Below are 23,396 nucleotides of genomic sequence, written 5' to 3'. Positions count from 1 at the left end.
GAGGTACATTTCCTGAAGAAAATGTGAGTGGTGCTTGCCGTGGCAAAACTCAGGCCCCCCATATATGTTGGGTGTCTTGCCCAGTCGCCCCTGGTGCCTAGAGAGTACACAAAGTCGGTAGAATCCGGATTAAACCGGTGAAATTTAAAGCCAACCAAATTTTACCATTGAAATCAATCCAAACAAACTGGCTATTTTTGGCTCCGCCCACTTTTAAAATTTGCAACCCAGTCACCAAATGGACCAAGTTTGAGCACTCTTACATTAACAGTGTAAGAATGACAGGAATTTAAATATTCCCATTGAATAGCGTTAGGTAAAATTTGATTGGCTGTCTTAAGCTCCGCCCATTTTTCTGAATTTTAACCCCAGTTACCTAGTCATGGTCAGTGCCAAGTTTGGGGCCTCCGGTTTTAAAACTGTGAGAACGGCGGTAATCAAAAATTTTACATTGAAGTCAATAGGTGAAAACGGATTGGCTGTTTATGGCTCCACCCACTTTTCCTAAATTTTGACCGCAGTCACCCAGTGAGTAATTGAGCCAAGTTTGGTACACCTAGCATTTAAACCGTGATAATAGCAGCAGTTTATCATTTTTCATTAAGGTCAAAGGCTGAAATCTGATTGGCTGTTGTTGCCCCGCCCCTTTTTTTCCTAATTGTGAACCACAGTCACTCAGTGACTAACATACCAAAGTTTGGGAATGCTGTCATTTAATGTGTAAAAATTGCAGCATTTCTATTTTTTTCTATTGAAAATCAATGAATGAAATTTGATTGGTTGTTGGTGGCTCCGCCCACTTTTTCTAAACTTGAAGTGGAAACCCCCAGCGACCACATTTGTGATATTCAAGGTCCCTGACATCAATACTGAGAGAATGGCAGCCTTCTTAATTTTTCCCATTAAAACCAATCAAAGAAATCTGATTGGTTGGTTTTGGCTCCACCCACTTTTCTTAATTTTAATCCCAGTCCCCCAGTGACCAACTGTGCCAACTTTGAGGAGGCTGCCATTAACCGTCTAAGAGCGGCAGCAGTTTAAAATTTTCCTATTTAATTGAATGGCTGAAATTTGATTGGCTGTTGTAGACTCCGCCCACTTTTTGTAAATTTTGGCCGCAGTCACCCAGTGACCCACGGTGCCAAGTTTGGGAGCTCTGGCTTTATTACTGTGAGAATTACAGCTGTTTACATTTTCTCATTGAAGTCAATAGGGAAAATCTGATTGGTTGTTTGCGGCTCCGCTCACTTTTTTGGGTCCCCAAAATAGGACAGAAAAGTCACAACACCCCATTCCCGAATAAGCTGAACGGTTTGACACCTCATTCATGGGTCTGCGACAAACTAATTAATTGGAATGGGTGCCCTCTTGTCAGCTGGAAGGTTTTAATGATTAATAAAGCATTAGAGAGGTTATTGTACGATTCCCTTATATATTTATAAATATTCCCCCTTAAGCGCCTCTTCTCCAGCATGAACAACCCCAACTTGGCCAGTCTTTCCTTATAGCTAAGATTTTCCATACCTTTTACAAGCTTAGTTGCCCTTCTGTGGACCCTCTGTACTTCAATAATATCCTGTTTAAGCGCTAGAGACCAAAGTTGTACGGCATACTCTAGATGGGGCCTTACCAGTGCTCTGTACAGTGGTAGAATAAGCCCCCTCCTCCCATGAATCGGTGCCTCTTTTTAAACGTACAAAGATTTTTGGCAGAAAACCCCACTTGATTAGTAGACTTAAGGTGGCCATAGACACACAGATCCGATCGTACGAATCGAGGATTCGTACGATTTTCAGATCGTGTGTGGCGTGTGCTGACATCTTTCGTCTGGCGGAGATCGGTCGTTTGGTCGATCGGTCAGGTTTGATTTGACCCGACCGATCCCGCCGGAGTCCATGGCACATCGTAATCTTATCGTTCGGCCATTTGGCCGAACAATCAGATTACCCCCGATATAGCCATGCCTGTTAATGGCATATCGGGGAAAGATCCGCTCGTTTGGCAACATCGCCAAACGAGCGGATCTTTGCATCTATGGCCACCTTTACATGGGGGTTCATTAAAGATTGCTCGTACCGAAAAGCATGAGTAATCTGAAATGGACCCCTTTGCATTAGGTGGTATTTTAACAGGAGTGGCAAAAAGATGATCTGGTAACTTCAGCTGGTTCATCTTTTGTAGTACAGAGAGCACAGCTTACCTAAACTAGAGAGGTACATTTCCTGAAGAAAATGTGAGTGGTGCTTGCCGTGGCAAAACTCAGGCCCCCCATATATGTTGGGTGTCTTGCCCAGTCGCCCCTGGTGCCTAGAGAGTACACAAAGTCGGTAGAATCCGGATTAAACCGGTGAATTTAAAGCCAACCAAATTTTACCATTGAAATCAATCCAAACAAACTGGCTATTTTTGGCTCCGCCCACTTTTAAAAATTTGCAACCCAGTCACCAAATGGACCAAGTTTGAGCACTCTTACATTAACAGTGTAAGAATGACAGGAATTTAAATATTCCCATTGAATAGCGTTAGGTAAAATTTGATTGGCTGTCTTAAGCTCCGCCCATTTTTCTGAATTTTAACCCCAGTTACCTAGTCATGGTCAGTGCCAAGTTTGGGGCCTCCGGTTTTAAAACTGTGAGAACGGCGGTAATCAAAAATTTTACATTGAAGTCAATAGGTGAAAACGGATTGGCTGTTTATGGCTCCACCCACTTTTCCTAAATTTTGACCGCAGTCACCCAGTGAGTAATTGAGCCAAGTTTGGTACACCTAGCATTTAAACCGTGATAATAGCAGCAGTTTATCATTTTTCATTAAGGTCAAAGGCTGAAATCTGATTGGCTGTTGTTGCCCCGCCCCTTTTTTTCCTAATTGTGAACCACAGTCACTCAGTGACTAACATACCAAAGTTTGGGAATGCTGTCATTTAATGTGTAAAAATTGCAGCATTTCTATTTTTTCTATTGAAAATCAATGAATGAAATTTGATTGGTTGTTGGTGGCTCCGCCCACTTTTTCTAAACTTGAAGTGGAAACCCCCAGCGACCACATTTGTGATATTCAAGGTCCCTGACATCAATACTGAGAGAATGGCAGCCTTCTTAATTTTTCCCATTAAAACCAATCAAAGAAATCTGATTGGTTGGTTTTGGCTCCACCCACTTTTCTTAATTTTAATCCCAGTCCCCCAGTGACCAACTGTGCCAACTTTGAGGAGGCTGCCATTAACCGTCTAAGAGCGGCAGCAGTTTAAAATTTTCCTATTTAATTGAATGGCTGAAATTTGATTGGCTGTTGTAGACTCCGCCCACTTTTTGTAAATTTTGGCCGCAGTCACCCAGTGACCCACGGTGCCAAGTTTGGGAGCTCTGGCTTTATTACTGTGAGAATTACAGCTGTTTACATTTTCTCATTGAAGTCAATAGGGAAAATCTGATTGGTTGTTTGCGGCTCCGCTCACTTTTTTGGGTCCCCAAAATAGGACAGAAAAGTCACAACACCCCATTCCCGAATAAGCTGAACGGTTTGACACCTCATTCATGGGTCTGCGACAAACTAATTATTCGATAAATTCCCCATTAAAAGTCAATGGGGCAAATTTGGGGACCTCTCCTGCCCCGGGGGTAAAACTTATACCCTCGTGTGGGGTATCATCTGACACAGGTCGCAAACCTCTTCAAATGTGGTAAATTTAACGTTTCTACAAGATTCCCTCTCTGCGCTAGAATCCGTCAAAAGTTGGCCTCAATGTTAATCTATGGGACTTTTCGGGGTGGTTAATTGCCCCCGCAAGGGGCAATTAACCACCCACCCCTTAGAAAAGTCATACCACCCCATTCCCGATTAAGCCGCACGATTTGACACCTCATTCATGGGTCTAGGACAAACGGTGCGGGACTAGTTACGCGCCAAACTTTCATACGGAAGAAGAATAAAAATAAGTTTGCAAGATAACAGTAGTGATGCTTTTCTTCGCAAGCACCACTAAAATAACAGTAGTGATGCTTTGCTTCGCAAGCACCACTAAATAAGTTTGCAAGATAACAGTAGTGATGCTTTGCTTCGCAAGCACCACTAATGAAACTCAGAGAGGCAAAGAAAAGAAATGTATCAATTGAAAACAGTTATGTCATCGCCCCCCTCCCAGAGCTGTTTAGAAAGACATACGTTGAAAAACTAAACTTTACACTTCAATAATAGTAAAATGATCACACATAGAAAGTCATTGGAAAAAGTCTTTATTTCTGTTGACCTATCTATCTGAAAACAACTGAATTGAAAAAAGTGTTTGAAAGTGAACAGCTCCTGATAGAAGGGTGAGAGAGGCAGCATTGGGTCTTCTACCTTAGACAGAAGTCCCAGAATAACTGCTGACATTAATATGACAGGATTGGTTTAACAGTCAAGTCATGGTACAGGATGAAATTATATGCATAATCCAGATCTATATGGTTATTTTGATGTATTTAACAGTACAGTACTTTGATTTTTTAAAGTGGATTTTGGAGGCAATCAGACCTAGAATTAAATAGTTAATTTGTTTCCTTTTTCTGAGTTTCTTTTGTAGCCATGGTACTACACCAGATGTACCAGTAATTAGAATAACAATAAAGTTTATTGTTACTGTCTCAACTAAGGAGACTGCAGTGAAACACTATTCCATGAATGGGCTTTCATTTCCATTAGGCCTGGGAATCACCTTTTGACAGTAATGCTTAGAAACGGGTATGCCTTTTCCAACCAGATGTTGGAAGTATTGTTTTTTTCTGTCTTTATCTTAGTGAAGGAGAGAGGATTGTGTGCTTGTCATTTCTCACATTGCCATTCTGTTGTATGCAGAATGCTCTTTCATATGGAGTATTATTATTTTTATATAATTGTGCCATCCAGCTAATGCCAAATTGGTGAAAGGAAAGGCTGCTGATAGCTGCTTAGTGCTGTTAATAATGCATCCAACAGGAAGTTGAGTAATTATCCTGCTCTAGTCTTACTGTTTGGTGTTATCTCTTCTGGTGCTCTATTAACACTGACACTACCAGAGACATTGATTTACATTCCTCTTTGTCAGTGCTGGGGTTAAAATTATCTGCAGCCTGTATATCATATATATAAAGTAGGTGCCTTGCCATAGCTCAGGGGTAATTTGCCTTTTTCAAACCTTTACAATCTCTGTGAATTTCCTTTTCTCTTTTTCCTCTTGCTGTTCCGCCAGCTGAAATCCCCAGAAGAACAAAAGGTTTAGCTGAAGCTATGAAGCATGTATATATTCACCAGCTTCTGGCATTCAGATAGGAGAGAGTAAGAGGAGAGAAAAGGAGGAGGGGTGAGTAGAGAAATCAAAGTGCCCCATTGTAGATGTTAATATGAAGCAAAATGCACACAGCTAGACATTAAACCTTAGCAGAATTTAGGCATTGTGCTATAGGATACTATGGTTAGGCTTAAGTTGGGCTTCATGGCACAAATTAATTAGGATTGCCAGCTCTTTAGAAAATGTTTATTTAATGTTAGAACATACAACAGTTTCTCTATACATTTGTTTAAAGGAATCGTTAGAGATTCTGTCATGGGGAAGCATTTTTTTTACAAAATGCATCATTTAATAGTGCGCCTCCAGCCGAATCCTTCAGGAAATCCATTTTTTAAAAGAGCAAACATATATTTTTATATTTGATTTTGAAATCTGTCACGGGGCTAAACATGTTCTTAGTCTTTACTGCTGCACTGCAAATTGGCGTGTTACAACCCCCTTTCCACCCCACCCCCCCAGCAGCCCATCATCAGAACAATGGGAAGGCAACCAGATAACAGCTCCATGACACCTGCTTTGCCAATAATGTTGCCATGCCTAGTGGTAGATGTGAGAGCAACACTCCATAGTAAAAATCCAAGTCTGGCTAACCCAAGTCATGACCCCTTCAGTTACATTACATTAAGTTGGAGAAATAGCTTATCTGAAAATAGTTCTAATGTGAAGTGCTGGCTCTTTCTGAAATCACATGACCAGGTACAATGACCAGGTACAATGCCTACACACCGATCTAAATCAAAATTTCAAGCATGCAGCTTTCTAAAGAAATCGACTAAAGAGCTATACAGTGCTATCTTGGAAATTATACTCTATAAATATAAATTTTTGCTAAGCACCTTTCGAACAACTTTATAAATAGTTTGGGATTATTACTGGGTATAACATGACAATAAAATAAAGTGTGGCATGGCATGGAGAATATGGACACTCTGACCTCTATGCATCAAGACTACCTCAACCCTATAATTATGCATGGCTTTTATGTCAGTGAATCAGTGGGCAACCTTGGATCACAGTTTTTTTGTTTGTTTTATACTGTGGATCTATATATTTTTCTGTATGTAGAGTGACAACATCTCCTGGAAGAAATATGTTTGAATACTGTGCTATGGAGGGAACAGCCCTGCAGTGAGGCAGTTGTGATATTAGAACAGATCTCCTAAGAGATCCCCTGGCTCCTGTGTACTCAGCGGAGTGGCACAATCCCAGACAGCTGGTCTCTCAGCATGGGTTGTGCATGCAGCAAGAAAGTTGGCACACTGGCGAAGAACAGGTAATGCTCTAATTTCCTCTGTGCAGATGCGGCCAGGAATATCTTTATTGGTGTTCTGGCATTCAAGAGGGAGTCTTGAATAACTATTAAGACACACACATACAAACACACACACACTCTCTCTCACTCTCACACACTCTCACATACACTCTCACACACACACTCTCTCACACACTCGTCACTACCAGTCATGGCAGATGAATCTTGGCTCATGACCTACAATCATGTTGATATTATTTGCTGTTAGTAGAAATGGCTAATTGCTAAAGATTTTACTGCATATTTAATGAGAGAGCTAGAGTCTGAAGGGCAGCGCACCCCACCTCCCCCAAAAAAGGCAAAAAAGCTACTGCAAAAAGTAATATCAGCATGAAGGACATGGAGCACTCATGGGACTTAATTTATGTGCAAAAATGTAAAGGTGTGACACCGTTTTGGACCTACAAAGAGGACCTTCATCAAGATATCACATTATCTCATCACTTGGACATTCTACTTTGCTGCACTTGAAATGCACTCCTTTGACATACACATTGTTGCTTCACCAACCAAAATCTGCTTTTGATTATCGGTTTAATGACCTAAACATAATGATATATATATACACACACACACTGAGGGCCTGTGCCTAGGGTGGCAGCATTTGGGGGGGGGGGGTGGCCAGGTGCCTATATTTTATTTATTTATTTTAATTAAAAATCCCCCCAGCCTAGGGTGGCGCAGAACTTATAGTGATGTGCTGGCTGGCTCGTTTGGGCTTGGTTTGGGCCAACCTCACACTCTTCTTCGCGGGTGGCGCCCTGCCTGCCACCTTCAAATACCGGCTTCTGGCTTTATAGCTGCGCGCCTGCAACTTATGTGACATCATCGGCGGGGTGGCGCAGGTCTATAAAAGAAACCCGGAAGTCGGATGCGGGCGGGCGAGGGAGAGCGGGTTAGGGTCGGGAAAAACTTGACCCGCACATAACTAGTGCTTGTGTTCCGCTGATCTCTTTTGTGCTTTTGTGAAATAGTGTGCATCTAACCATTGAAGGGTTTTTATAGTGTTAAACAATGTGGGTTAGAAAATGTTTTTTGTTGTTCTTTGCTCGATAATATGCCATGAGAATGAAACAGGGTTGATTTTTCCCATCTAAATAAAATAGACAGTATATACTGTATGCAGACACATTAAAGCTTTATCTTTAAGTTTTGTTGACACACTTATAATTATACCACAAAAACCTTCATTGAATTCATATCATTAATTTTGTTTGGGCTGTTAGATTTGATAGCTACAGTAAGCGCTTATATTGCCCTTTTCATATACTAGTTTGAATTGCCTTTGAACATTCAGATGGCTAATTACTGATAATTTGTGTTACTAAGGAGAGACAAAATTGTAGCAAAACATTAAACAGTTGATTAACAAATGTGCTTGTTCAGATCAATGAGACAGGTAGAAGAAGCGTTATTCCGATTAGTGTGCCTGCAAAATAATAGTGGCTTTTTAAGCAGCGCATCATCAGAAACAAATATATAGAGGCAGACCTCACAGTACAAAACTTTCCATATGTGCCATCCTTACATCTAGTATCCAGCCAATCTTTCTTATTGTATCTGATGCTTTTTTTTTAAATTTAAATTATGAAATGTAATTTGTTCTTATATATATATATATATATATATATATATATATATATATATATATATATATATATTTTTTCTTTTTTTTTAAATCAAAATCTGTATCAGTATGCTGTGTTTTCACACAGCTTGCTGCCTTCCCTAGAAAAATATTTACTGAAGTATTTCAGCTGAGCTTTTTTTAAATTCCAAATATCTGCTTAATAGGACTGAATGAATAGGGATGGTGCAGTTCATCATACAAGACAACAAGGAAAACAAAAATATTAGTTTGTTTGAACAAATTGCAGCACAGCTCTCTGGGGCTCTTCCTGGGCCTAGATGAGGAAAAGCACTTAAACTGCATTCCATCAAACTAAATTTTTAACTACAATTTTTCCTCAGATAAGATGTGTTGGGAGGATTCAAAGAAGATTAGAGTTCACCTAGGCAGCCATATTCAAATTTGAACAGCTAATGGAAGTCTGAAAGAAACTGTTAATGCCTATTTCTGGCCTCTCAGGAATTCTGACTTCTGAATTCTTATAAAACACACTGAGTTGATTTCAGTTCTGTGTCTCTGCAGACAGTAGTCTTGTAATTTCAGTAAGTGTTATAAGTGCGATTTTAAGTATTATAATTATCTCCTTCGACAAAAAAGTTTTGACTACCAACTTCTACATTTTTACAGTAAGAGTAATATTTATCTCTTAATTTGATACTGATTTTATACCATCTGAGCAAATTACAGGTGACTGCCATTGAAAGTACACCTAAAGTTTGAAAAACAATATAGCTACAAAAGTTGTAGGTATTTATATGTATACTGCCCCCTACAGATTCAGGAGTCATATAAAAGTAATGATCCATGCCCCCATAGCAGCTACACAACATAGTAACACAGTAACATAGTAAGTTAAGTTAAAAAGAGACACATCCATCAAGTTCAATCTTTTAAGTCTATATTTAACCTGCCTAACTGTTTGTTGATCTAGAGAAAGGCAATAATAAACATTTAAATCCTGTACAATTTGTCTCAGTGGGAGAAAAATTCCTTTCTAACTCCAGTCCCTGGATCAAAGTATGCTTTGAGCTAACTTCCATAACCCTGTATTCCCTCACTTGCTAAAAAGCCATCCAACCCCATCTTAAAGCTATCTAATGTATCTGCCAGTACAACTGATACAGGCAGTGTCGGACTGGCCCACCAGGATACCAGGAAAACTCCCGGTGGGCCCAGGAGTCAGTTGGCCCTCTTGCTTCTAACCATTTGGCCTATTTCATGGTCATTCCCAATTTCTTTATAGGAAAAATTAGACTAGAATAGAGTATAGTAAGTAGAGATAAAAAAGTAGGAGAATAAAGAGGTTGAGTGAGGAGAGGAGGAATAATAATTTGGAAAGTGGGCTAGGGTTTTCTGGTAGGCCCCTGGCATCCCAGTCCGACACTGGATACAGGGAGAGAATTCCACATCGTCACAGCTCTCACTGAAAAAAAACCCTTCCAAATATGTAGAAGGAATCTCCTTTCTTCTAATCGGAATGGGTGCCCTCTTGTCAGCTGGAAGGACCTACTGGTAAATAAAGCATTAAAGAAGTTTTTGTACGATCCCCTTATACATTTATACATAGTTATCATATCATCATACATATTTATCATATCTCTATCATATCTCTATCTTGATTTTTTAAGTGATCTTTCTTGTAGTACCAATGGAAGTTGTGCATATGTTCAGTGTTCAGAGGCAAATTGGAAATCATTAAACTATCAGCAGAAAGTGAGGTCACACCTGTAATAGAGATGCTACTGGGCTGACTAATAACCAATTCTGATGTACAATGTACTGATTTCTATTATGCAATGTAATGTGAATCTGAATTAATTGCTGATCAGCCTTTCATAGTAAATGTTATATTGTCAGACCCTAAACTCAGGTAAGCAGCCAATGCCATATGCAGAAAAGAGATGGAGAGTTAATGGGGTCATCTTCAGAGGTAAAGCTCTTCACTGCTAAAGGACTGTGGTATTCTTGGTGTTTTTTGATTTGCATTTGTTGAACTTTAGTTCTTTTTTAAGAAGTACAGAGTGAAGCTGTCATGGTGCTATGAAGAACAGTTTTTTTGTGGAAATCACTATATTTTTGTGATTTCTGTTGACTGTGTTCTGCATGCAAATGGGTTGAATTTTCAAAGACTAGTTTTAGAACATATTTAAAGGCATAGTGACATGTTCCTGTTTAAAAACCCTGAAACGTGTCAATATTCCTTTATATTTGTGAATGCTGCTCAGTATTTATGTATCTATAATGAATCTAAAACTGAAGGTTTGCATTTATACACTGAATTTACTGCAACTGTCACATAAGCTCCTACCGCAAAGAAGCCATGATGATGCAAACACTCTGTGCTGTTTTCTATGTTATTACAGACATGCCTTGAAGAATCTCTTAATACCATTAGGAAGCAAAAGATTAATATAGTATATAGTATCAACATGAAATCACCTTACATACCCCTACACTATGGATTATAAAACAGAAATACCTTTTTGGCAGAGCTCTAGATTGTTAATTGTTAATGCTAAGAATATTCTGTCTGCTACTATGTAATTTTTATAGGTGTTAAACCAAAGTCTCAAGGACTTATGTTACCAACATATTTGCAGGTCTGTTTGTCTTGAATTAATTAATGCAGTTTAATGCTTTTATTATCCTGACAACTGTTAATGCATTGCCACTCTTTCATAGACAGATTTATCAAAGGTCGAGGTGAATTTTCAAATGAAAAAAATTAGAATTTCGAGCTGTTTTTTGTGTACTCGGACTAGGGAATAGTCCAAATTTGAGTATCGAAATTTATCATGTACTGTCTCTTTAAAAATTCGACTTCGACCATTCGCCATCTAAAACCGAATTGCTGTTTTAGCCTATGGGGGACCTCCTAGAACCTATATGGAGTCAATTGGTGGACTTTGAAAAATCAAAGTTTTTTTTTTTTGGGAAAAACGTCAAATCGAATTAATTTGAATGCGATATTCCTTTTGATTCTTACGCTTTGAAATTCGATTGCAATTTCATCAAATTATAAAAAGAAACAGCTGTAGTTTCCTATAGTTCCCTATAGGAAACTATGTGATTATAAGACTTGTCCAATGACAATTACAACCCCGTACAAGGCATGGACCCAAGCATGTTGCATAACTGGTCACCCCTCACCTATCTCCCTTCACGCCACTTTGGGGAAATTCGCACCTCCCTCACCTTAGGACCTTGCAAGATGTCCAATATTGGCCCATCTTCTTATAGACAATGTATTTCCCTCATTAGCGCAACTACAAGCCAAAGTTGGAGAAGCTGTAATACAATTTTATAGATTCTTGCAGCTACGCCACGCCTTTCACGCACAATTTGGCTCACTTGCCATCGAATACTACTCTCCCCCGGTTGCAACAGTACTTTGAAATCTGACATGGGGCTAGATATATTGTCAATTTCCCAGCTGCCCCAAGTCATGTGACTTGTGCTCTGATAAACTTCAATCACTCTTTACTGCTGTACTGCAAGTTAAGCTGGCCATAGACGCAAAGACGGATCGAAAATCGTACGAATCCTCGATTCGTACGATTTTCGAACCGTGTGTGGAGAGTCCCGACATTTTTCGTCCAGCGGAGATCGGTTGTTTGGTCGATCGGACAGGTTAGAAAATTTCTGTCGGCTGCTGATAAGATCTCTGCGTGTATTGCCGATCGTACGATTTTCAGTGGGAGACTGTCACTAGCTTTGGTTGGACATAGATATCATACGATTGCTGTCAGGGGCAGAACATTGCTGATCTGTTCTTTAACTACTTTATTTGATCTGACTGGGAAGACTTTGATCTGAATGGTTTGTGGCGGGTCGGGAGATGGGAAAGTCTGATCGTACGATGATTCGTACGATCGGATCTTTGCATCTATGGCCAGCTTTAGAGTGATATCACCCCCCTCCCTTTTTCCCCCCAGCAGCCACACATAAGAACAATGGGATTGTAACCAGATAGCAGCTCCCTTACACAAGATAACAGCTGCCTGGTAGATCTAAGAACCCATGTCCCACTGAGACACATTCAGTTACATTGAGAAGGAAAAACAGCAGCCTGCCAGAAAGCATTTCTCTCCTAAAGTGCAGGCACAAGTCACATGACTGGGGGCAGCTGGGAAATTGACAAAATGTCTAGCCCCATGTCAGATTTCAAAATTGAATATAAAAAAATCTGTTCTTTTGAGAAATGGATTTCAGTGCAGAATTCTGCTGGAGTAGCACTATTAACTGATGCGTTTTGAAAAAAACATGTTTTCTGATGACAGGATCCCTTTAAAGTGGTTGTTCACCTTTCAGATAACTTCTAGTATGATGTAGAGAGTGATATTCTGAGATAATTTGCAATTGGTTTTCATTTTTATTATTGAAGGTTTTTGAGTTATTTAACTTTTTATTCAATAGCTCTTCAATTTGCATTTTAAGCAGTCTGGTAACTAGGGCCCAAATTACCCTAGCAACCATGCATTGATTTTAATTAGAGACTGGAATATGAATAGGAGAGAGTCTAAATAGAAGGATCAGTAATAAAAAGTAGCAATAACAATACATTTGTAGCCTTACAGAGCATTTGTTTTTTTAGAAGGAGACGGCGACGCCCATTTGAAAGCTGCAAAGAATCAGAAGAAAGACAAATAACTAAAACTATGAGAAATAAATAATGAAAACCAATTAAAAAGTTGCTTAGAATTGGCCGTTCTATAACATTCTAAAAGTTAATTTAAAGATGGACCACCCCTTTAAGCAAAGGGGGACAGGTATCCTAATGTTTTTGGCTTTTTAGAGGTGGTATCCGAACACTGACTTTCACTTAACTGTATTGTGAAACATATGTCAATACATGTGTCATGTATAACTGTGTAATTATATATTTTATATTTTCCTCCCTTTCCTTTCTATCTTTCTTTCCTCTTTTTGTGCTTTGATTGCCTTTTTAAAACTGATAAATAAAAACTTAAAAAAAAAAGAAGAAGCAAATATTGTATTTCTAAATATTGCTTATTAACTCTCATGATGTATTAAAGTGAAGGTTACAAGGTAGGGTTTAGTTTTATCATTTTGTACCCTAGCAATTCTTAATGTACATATGAGATATCAATAAATGAAAATTGTATGTGTTTTTTATAACATCATTAGTTGCAGTCCTAATGTTTTCTCACAAAAAAGGTCCCATTATGAGGATCATAATTGTGTTGCAAAGAATTACTTGTTCGCTCTCTTTATTATGCGTTATAGATGAGTTTGTTTGTAGTGGTGTGTCCTGCTGCCTTGAGGCTAAGTCTAGCATTTCTTACTGAAATTAGCATGAGACCCACATTGTCTAGTGTGTGCCTGTATTTTATTGGCAAATACTATGATATTCTCAAATTTTCATTCTCTGTTATATGGAGCTGGTAGATAGCCCTCCCCCTTTCTGCAGTCACCTCCCAGGACAGTTGTGTATTCCCTTGCCTGGGCTGAATTGCGATGTGCCACTGGCTTCATTGAATAATGCAAGAGACATCATTACAAAACTGTACAGTTCCCTCTATTAGATCTCCACTGCTGCCTATTACGAGGTTATATTACAGGGAAGGGGCTTCTGTAATGGCCACAAACGTGTTAAATATATTTATTGTAAATGGAATATGAATGTTTATTCTGGGGCCCCTTAGACAAGAGCAGTGAGATTGCGGTACAGAATAGTAATTTGATCTTCCTATCTCTGCTCAGGGCCCTTATTCCATTGAGCCTGGTGCTGTATGCTTTTCTGTAGGATTTAGGAAATGGGAAGAAGCTCCACATTTCTTAAGTTGAATCCTATTACAGCTACACAGCAAATAATCGCTGGCTAGTTACATGCCATCTGCAACTATTATTGAAAATGTCCTAACTGTAAATTGCAGGAATTTAGTTGTGTTAGAGATAAATTACAAATATTGGGCTTTACTAGTATTTTGCTAGTTTTAGCCACAATGCAAACACTTAATAGCCTTTTTTTAATTTACTTGTTTAAGTCTATATATTAATTGTGCAATGCAATTAATATAATTGTAATAAAAACTAATCACATGTTTTAAAGATATGGTTATTTAGAAATGTAATTGCTGTTGAATGCAGTTTTTGTATTTTCTTTGCTATTCTGTGCACTGCTGGTTCTGAAAACATATACAAATGAAACAACGTTGCAGTAGTCAGCTTTTCCTCCAAATCCAGACCATTTTACACAGACTTGTCATTCTGTTTTCAAAAAGGAATGCTGCCACATATATTAACTTCAACCTGCATTTTTTAGAAAAAATGTAAACAAAAATATCTTAGGGGCTGACAATGCCCTGCAGGACATTAGAAAAAAATTCCATTTGTTCATTTTGAGGCATATTTATCAAAGTGATAAAATAAAACTCACCACTGTCCACCAGAGTTAAATTCCGCCACTCTATGTTTATTTCTATAGCATTTTTTGAGTGGAAACAATAGCCAAAATATGTTCAGTACAAGCCCTATTCATTGAACTTATGCTGAAATAGGTTCTATACTGGCTCTTTGAAGGTTTCAGAATATAAAATATTCTAAACCAAAACATTCAAAATGTTGTTTTCTTAGGGATAAGTCCATGGGCGTAACAAGCACACACTGGGTTCCCGGCAGAAAAACGTTAAAAACTTTCAGAGGGCCTGGCTCGCGCAGCCACTCCTGCCCACAAGCCATCACTGTTTTCAGTCCTTCGCCCCACAGGCTCGAACACATCAATTAGTAGAAGACGAAAAAGAGCGACGGGGAGGGGGAATCAAACGCTATAGAGGTAGCGAACCCCCCTTTCCCGGGCCCCCCACGAGTGCAGGTTCTGTTTACTTTATAGTTTCGCCACTGGAGAAGTATCTGTTAAATAGCCTGGAGGTCATAGGATTCAGTTGCATTGCTGGAGGCAGTGTGCAAAGTGCATAAAAAGCCAGCAATTGGCTCGATTCAAGAGAGGCGGGTGGGGGAGGCACATAGGCAGATGGTAAGGACAAGATTCTGCTTTTAAGTTGTGCTGAGGCTGTGATTGGCACACAGTACAAAGTGCAATAACCTGTGCAATAACCCGAGAGGGCACACGTACTGGTAAATGAGCACCCAAGTGCTTGCTCCTGCTCTTGTGCTGAAGTTGGAAATTACCCCTTATATCTTAAAAGTGCAGTTGATTAATTATCTGGGGTGGAGGTGGATATCTGTCTTGAGGCAAGGAAGGTGGTCAGTTTGGTTTGCATTTAAATTTGAATGGAGTTTGTTTAACTGGAGATCGTAATCACATACTGAAATCCCACTAACTGCTTCCTTTCTCAGAGAAAAGAGAAAATTACTATGGTTATGGGACCAAGATAGATAATGCTTGCATGCATTGTTACCAAGTTACCAAGGGATAACAACTATAAATGTGACATAAGCCTTAGTAGTCAATTATTTCAGCCCAGGGGGAAAATACTATTAAAGGCTGGGAGGAAAGAGAGCCTTATTTTATTGTGATTACAGCAGTGGGTAAAATAAATTTTCTTGAAGTATTGTAAGATGGTTTAATTTTTATACCAATGTAGTTGCACATACTGTATACATTTATGGTCTTGTGTGAACCTAAAAATTTGTTGCTTAGAAGTTTTTAGTTGCCCTGTAATATGTGGAAATTCAAGCTTTTCCCAATAGTCTTGCAAATCCTCCTCAAACCACAGATTGTACAAATCCTTTCTTTATGTGTTTCATTTATCATTCAGAAGAAAGACACAGGGCTTTGAGGTCAAATGCTTGGAGCAAGGATTCAAACCATGTTACTCTGCAGATTGTGCTATTGTTAGAATGAACAACTTCAAAACTTCATATAATCTACTCATTTGTTTTCTGTGTCCTCTAATAATTATTAATGATCCTCACATATTTCTGTAAGTTATTGCATTTAGAGTTTATAAATGTGCATAGAGTTAATTTATCACAAAGCATAAACATTTTACAGTATTCCAAATAACTGTGACTTAAAGGTAAAATCAAAATAACCAAATTTTAACAGGCCCACAAAGGTATGCAGGGCAACGAAATACAACCAGAATGTATGAACTTTGCAGGTAGATTTGAATAAACTGGCAATCAGGGCAGCTAAGTGGAAGATGAATATGGCTAGAAATGCCATATATTATTTATTGAACCAGACTAAAGGCTCAGCATTTATGTAGTTGTAATGATCCATATGCCATATTTTATATATTGTCAAAAAAAAGCCATATTCTATATACTGAACCAAACTAAAGGTTCAGCATCTCTATAGTTGTAATATCAGGCCTTCAAAGTTGTCACAGGAGTTCCCCATCTTGAATTTTGTTAAGAGTGTCTGTGTCAAGTACATTGTGCTTTCAGCGGTTGTTGAAAAGCTAAGCTTAGGGTTTGTCACAAATCATCAAACAGAAAATAATGTGTGCCTGTCATATAAGCTGGTGCTAGAGGGCTGATTATTAAATTCTAATGCTAATTGTGCTGGTTTATGAGTTACCATGTTTCAATAAATATTTACTTATCAGCTCGCCTTATATTGTGACATTTATTATATATATTCAGTATTTTGTGCATTGGCTTCTAAGCTCAGCACAGAGCATGCGCAGCAGAAAAAATATGGTGAGCTACAGGGTCATATTTGGAGGCACAGAATTTTACTGCTAAAGAACTGTGGTTGTCTTGGGCTGACATCGAAGCCCAAAACATAATGTACAACATTTCTATCCTACTTCTTTAGTTTTTTCTTAGGTTTTAGTTCTCTTTTAATAAAATCTTTAATAATTTGTGCAGCATGAAGATCCAACAAAGTATAGCTTAAAATGACAAGAAGGTAAATGTTCCCCTTTACCCTCATGTGAAATATGCAGAGCCGTTTTGGTCTACAGTATTCAAAACAATTGAAATAAAGAAAGTCCATAGAAAAGTGGTTAAGTCGATAACATTTGTGGAGGGTCTCTGTTAAGGCTGGCAAATTTACGGTAAGTTTTAGTGCGCATATGGTGGTAAAATATGTCAGGTGGCTATACACAGGCCAGATTTGTGGGTAGGCCACAAAGACTCATGCCTGGGGCAGCATCTGCTGGCTGCATCTGAACCCACCTGCCCAGTCCCCAGTGCTGGCAATCGGGGGATTTGGGAAGTAGGTGAGCGGTGGGGCTGGGCAAGCAGGTCGGGGCAGCAGAAGGCGAGCATCATTTATAAATCTGACCCTGGCCATCCAAGCAACTGTAGAATTACGTTTTATACAGGAATGGCACCCAACTTTTTTTTTCTTTTCCTGTGAGCCAAATTCGACTATAAAAAGAGTTGGAGATCAACACAAGCATGAAACTAGTTCCAGGGGGTGCCAAATAAGGGCTGTGGTTGGCTATTTGGTAATCTCTGTGTGTGGACTGGTAGCCTACAGGAGGGTTCGCATTGCACTTGGTTTTTAGGCAACTAAAAATTGCCTCCAAGCCAATAAATCAAAAATAATCACCTGCTTTGAGGTCACTGGAAGCAACATATTGCCAGGGAGCCACTGGTTGGGGAGCACCGGCTTAGAGTGTTAGGAGTCAATGACATTCAAAGGGAGTTGTCTACTCTAAGTAAGGTTACGTTGGTTCTTTTTTTTGTTATTAACTTGTGGTAGAAAGTGATCCAGGGATGGGTCCTTTTGCTCTCATTCTACACCTCCACAAGTGCGCCGCACGGCATCATTCCCTTGTGACTTTTTTCAGCCTTAGCTGTGTTAATATTTTGCTTATTAATATTTGCTGTGTGAATAGATTTATCACTTTAAAATCTTAAAACCTCTCCCCATTGTGTCACACCAATCATTTATGGATTGTATTTTACCCAAACAGTGATGTGCAAAGTAGAACGCTGACCCAAACCTATAAATTCATGCCAATTCAGGTATTATTGTAGATTGTTAAGGAAATTGTGAACAATGTGTTATCAGAACAGTGCAGAGCTCTGTAATAACTTCATTATTAGAGACATTTTGCATGAAAGATGGAGGACTTTTTCTGTTACCAAAGTGATACCTTAAGGATATTTGTTGTTAGTATATAGTTGCACTGAAAATCATTCATTCTAAAGTATTGTAAGCAGACATTCTGATTACTCACCTATTCAGTTTTAAAAAGAATGACAACTCTTTAATGCTGCTTTTATTTCTAGACACTTAAAGATTAATTTAAGGATTTATTGATGGCTGATTTGAGATTCTATAACTGACAGGTGAAAAATGTATAACAATGTAAATTTTATTACTATGATTATTGAGTCTGTAGCTGTTTTAAAGATGTTGGGGATCTTCAAGCAGATGAAGTGGCATACAGTATACTCTATTTGCTAAAGCAGGAAAATTGTATATGTGTATTTCATTCGTATCACTGTAGTGTTAAAATGTTTCTCACTTTATTACGGCACTGATGCACAGCTGATATAAAGCCCAAATTGTAAATAGTTGCTATTTAAATTATCTCATTGTGATGATAGTTCAACAAGAAAGGGCTACTATGAATAATTGTTTCATTTAACAACCTGTCATTCTCTTTGGAACTACCTGAGAAGTGGGCATAATTGTTTTGCTAGCTCCTTTTATATATTTTCCATGGAAAGGGGAAAATGTGTGTTAAAAGCTAGTCAAACCCCTATTGATCTTAAATGAATTGCTTAGATATAGTAAACACTTCCTTTCCTTTGAGTTCTGATTTGGTACATACAAATATTTTTTTTTCTTCCTATAGTAATAAGCAAGAAGAATGTTAGTTTGTATAATGATTTCCTGGCCTCCACCCTCCTCCTTACACACAAGTCCAGTGCGTGGGAGCTAAGACCACCTCTACATTAAGATATATAATAGAGATCCTAGTCAATTGAAAGCCCAAGAGCTTAGTGGGAGGAATATCTTTATCAACATACTGCATGCATTAAAGCAGCTTAATCGCCTAAATGTATCCTATTAGTAATTGTAGTAGTGCAAGGAACATGCCAAGGTGTTAAAAGAGTCTTCAAACATGTGATTCTTCACAACACATTTGAAGAGTATAGTTATTTTATTATTATGATTATTGAGTCTGTAGCTGTTTTAAAGATGTTGGGGATCTTCAAGCAGATGAAGTGGCATACAGTATACTCTATTTGCTAAAGCAGGAAAATTGGGACATACATGGGGAACAAAGAAGCAGCTGTGTATTTCTAGCACATTATCATATTAATATTAACATGAATTTATAAAGCACCAACATATTCTGCAGCACTGTGCAATAAATTGGTGTTTACATTAAACATAAGGCTTACCTGCAAAGTAACCAAACATAGGCTTATTTATGGTTCACTTTACTCTGGGTATACTCTGTTGCAGTATTTTCTTCCTGAAAGGTCAGTTTTGTATTTTAGGGTGATGGCAAATTGGGTGCTTTGTCACCTGTGAAAAATAGCTACTACAGTGCAAAGCACCTGAAAATACTTTCCCATCCAAATTTATTGAAATTGATGAATGTAACACTTTGAATGAATACAGATGGAGAGGTAATTTTGCGTACTTTGTTGCCTGGGAGAGGGATAAAGCACAGGAGTTGGGGGATGGGGGGAGAAGGGGTCAGTTGGACTGATCTCAGCCTAGGTAAAAAAGCTGTCTGAGAATCAATCCCTACGCTGGCAGCTGCTTTCTTCTTCGTGTGCACCTGGAACAATTGTAACCGCCCAGGTGCATGCAGCACATTTTTAAATTTAAAGAAAATGATACCCAAAACAATGCACAAAACAGCCAATATGAAAAACCCTGCTTCATCTAAATAAACTATTTTCATAAAATTATACTTTTCTAGCAGTATGTACCATTGGGTAATCCTAAATAGAAAATTGCCATTTTAAGTACTAAGGGCCGTCTCCTGGGATCATCGTTACATAGTTACATAGTTAAATTGGGTTGAAAAAAGACAAAGTCCATCAAGTTCAACCCCTCCAAATGAAAACCCAGCATCCATACATACACCCCTCCCTACTTTTAATTAAATGCTATATACCCATACCTATACTAACTATAGAGCTTAGTATCACAATAGCCTTTGATATTATGTCTGTCCAAAAAATCATCCAAGCCATTCTTAAAGGCATTAACTGAATCAGCCATCACAACATCACCCGGCAGTGCATTCCACAACCTCACTGACTGTGAAGAACCCCCTACGTTGCTTCAAATGAAAGTTCTTTTCTTCTAGTCTAAAGGGGTGGCCTCTGGTACGGTGATCCACTTTATGGGTAAAAAGGTCCCCTGCCATTTGTCTATAATGTCCTCTAATGTACTTGTAAAGAGTAATCATGTCCCCTCGCAAGCGCCTTTTTTCCCAGAGAAAACAACCACAACCTTGACAGTCTACCCTCATAATTTAAGTCTTCCGTCCCTCTAACCAGTTTAGTTGCACGTCTCTGCACTCTCTCCAGCTCATTTATATCCCTCTTAAGGACTGGAGTCCAAAACTGAACTGCATACTCCAGATGAGGCCTTACCAGGGACCTATATAGAGGCATAATTACGATTCACAATGCACATAAACAAACCCACTACACACATACATGTTAGGTCACATGAGCCAGTTACTGGACAAAGTTTTGTATTTTGCTCCCACACTTCCATACCTCCTAATTGTCCCTTACTTTAGATGTCCCTTACGCCTGCGATTCATCTCAGCGTGTCAGAACGGACGGTATCACACTTAAAATTGTCTGTGGAGTTCTACCCTTAGACTCACAGCTTAAATGGCAATTCACCTTCATTAACAAAACTGTAATATCTGAAAAATTTTGTAAAATGAACATGGTAATTAGGGGATGTGGCCACAAAATGGGCATGGTCAAAAAAAATCAGCAACTTTTTTTGTCCCTCTTTTCATTTATAAAATGATGGGAGGTATGCACTTCTTCCTGTTTCAGTTAGAGCTACAGTATTTCTGGTCTGGTGATCTCTGAGGCAGCACAAAGACCATCACAAAATGGAGGCTCACAGAGCCGGGCCAACCCTGCCAGGCGCCCTAGGCAACCTGGCGGGCCACGGCGCTGGCTCAGTGCGCGTGAAGCGCATTTTCCAAAAAATTACACTCGCCAGCCAGGGAGAGACGGAACTGGACACGGGGTAGGCGACAGAGCAGGTACGTGCCTGGCGCCCCTCCAGCTTTGCGCCCTAGGCACGTGCCTACTCTGCATACCCCTAGAGCCCTGGTGGCTCAAGGTAAGAGATGTAAAATAGGAATATTTACTGATTTAAAAGCATATTTAGCAAAATAAACAGATATCCTGCAATATATTTTAGTGGTTTATATAGTAGCACAGGTTGGTGAGAACTCTAAACAACTAAAAATAAATGCTTTTGAAATCTTAAGAATGTGTGCTTCACAGAACTTGTGCTTTCTTTGTAACAGAATATCTATATTTGCATAATCCTTTTAATTTTCCAACCACTAATTCCCTAATCTCAAAAATCACTTGAAACAACATCTCTTCCTTTATCAATACCCTCCCTGAAGATGTTTTAACTTGTAAAGTATGACTTGTAACATCATACTTGAAGGCTTGTTAAGGGATCACATTCGAAATATTGTCCTAGTAAATGGCATTATGAGCAGCAGACAAATTTGATTGCTGGGCAGTGGGTGGAGAGGGGGGTAGTGGATGTGATCTATTTGGATTTTGCCAACGTGTTTGATACAGTTACTCACAAACTACTGCTTTCTAAACTAAGGACCATTGGGCTTAATGAAGTTTTTTGCACATGGAAAGGAAACTGGCTACAGGATCAGGGACAGAGGGTGGTTGTTAAATTGTACATTCTCTACTTGGAGTAAGGTTCTTAGGGGGGGTCCCTCAGGGCTCTGTATTGGGCCCACTTCTATTGTTCATTAAGACTTAGGGGTAGGTATTGTAAGTAATGTATTAGTGTTTGCAGATGACACAGAACTATCCAGCTCAATAAGTTCCATCCACGATGCGGTATCCTTGCAGCAGGATCTTGACTAACTGGCAATGTGGATGACTGGCAGATGAGATTCAATGTTGATAAATGTAAAGTCATGCATATGGGATGTAAAAATATGCCAGTCACTTATACTCTTAATGGGACTGCACTAGGCAAATTCATGATGGAAAAGGACCTTAGAGTCCTTGTAGATAATAAACTTGGATGCAGCAAGCAATCCCAGTCAGCAGCTTCTAGGGCAAACAAGGTATTGAGCTGTATTAAAAGGGGCATAGATTCGCGGGAGGTAGAGGTTAGTCTTCCACTTTGCAGAGCTATCGTAAGGCCCCATCTAGAATATGCCGTGCCATTTTGGTCTCTAGCGCTCAAATTGCACACCAATAATGTTTGTCTCCAATGTGAATAAATACGCCCCTTAGTGTACACTGATTTCTGTTATGTTCCTTGGACTTTGGGGGAACTGTGCATTCAGATGAGACAGCAGTACAGTCATTCTAACGGAATGTACTGCTGATCCCTTGATGTCAGAGTGATATTAGAGAGGTTAATGGAATCCTAGAATTATATTGAAAAAATTCTCAAAATGTGAAATCCAAACGGTTACATAAGCATTTGTTTCACAGGTTCTTAGTATTAGACAAGTCATTATTTTCAGATTTACAAGCATTAAATATTTTAATTTAATGCCTTGGCTCTCTTGTAATTTATCCACTTAATTATGTGATAATTAGTCAAATTAAAGACATACAGCTGCTGCTGCCATTTATTCTTCTAGGAATCCGAAGCTTTGTTTTAAATCTTCTCCTGGCTCTTTTGATTTAATAGGAAAAATAATACTTAACATATATTGGAAAGATGTAAAAAGGCACATGGATTTTTGCAGTTCCTGTCCTTAACTGCTAACATGCTAACAAACTGATTCAGAATCCAAAAGTTATGGATGTAACAGGGATTAAAAGAAAATATTTTTGACTGGGTATCACATTAAAATAAGCTTTCATTTCTGTTTATACCCTTGCCTTTGTATCTAGAGTGGCAGATTGATAAACTATCAAGATTACTATAAAGAGGCAGACTCTGGTGGCTAGTTTGTTTTTAACCAGATTTTTCAAACATTGTTATGTGTGTGGACTAGAATGATGTGTTTGTTGAATTGAAATCTTTATAGGTT

The 23,396-nt window shown here is 38.8% G+C and overlaps 1 protein-coding gene across 3 annotated transcripts in view; it reads left to right on the top strand.

Moving 5' to 3' along the window:
• Positions 1–23,396, top strand: part of znf423.L (zinc finger protein 423 L homeolog) — a 275,238-nt gene that overhangs the window by 181,307 nt on the left and 70,535 nt on the right. The window contains exon 6 of one of the 3 annotated variants that reach the window (XM_018256371.2): positions 5,210–7,212. Within the exon in view, the coding sequence (XP_018111860.1) occupies positions 5,210–5,289 (80 nt within the window). The 3' untranslated portion in view covers positions 5,290–7,212. 3 annotated transcript variants of the gene reach the window in all.

Source organism: Xenopus laevis, chromosome 4L (genome assembly GCF_017654675.1).
Source record: "Xenopus laevis strain J_2021 chromosome 4L, Xenopus_laevis_v10.1, whole genome shotgun sequence".
Classification (NCBI taxonomy): domain Eukaryota; kingdom Metazoa; phylum Chordata; class Amphibia; order Anura; family Pipidae; genus Xenopus; species Xenopus laevis.
The sequence above is the reverse complement of the archived record's forward strand: the minus strand, read 5'-3'. Positions and strand labels throughout refer to the sequence as shown.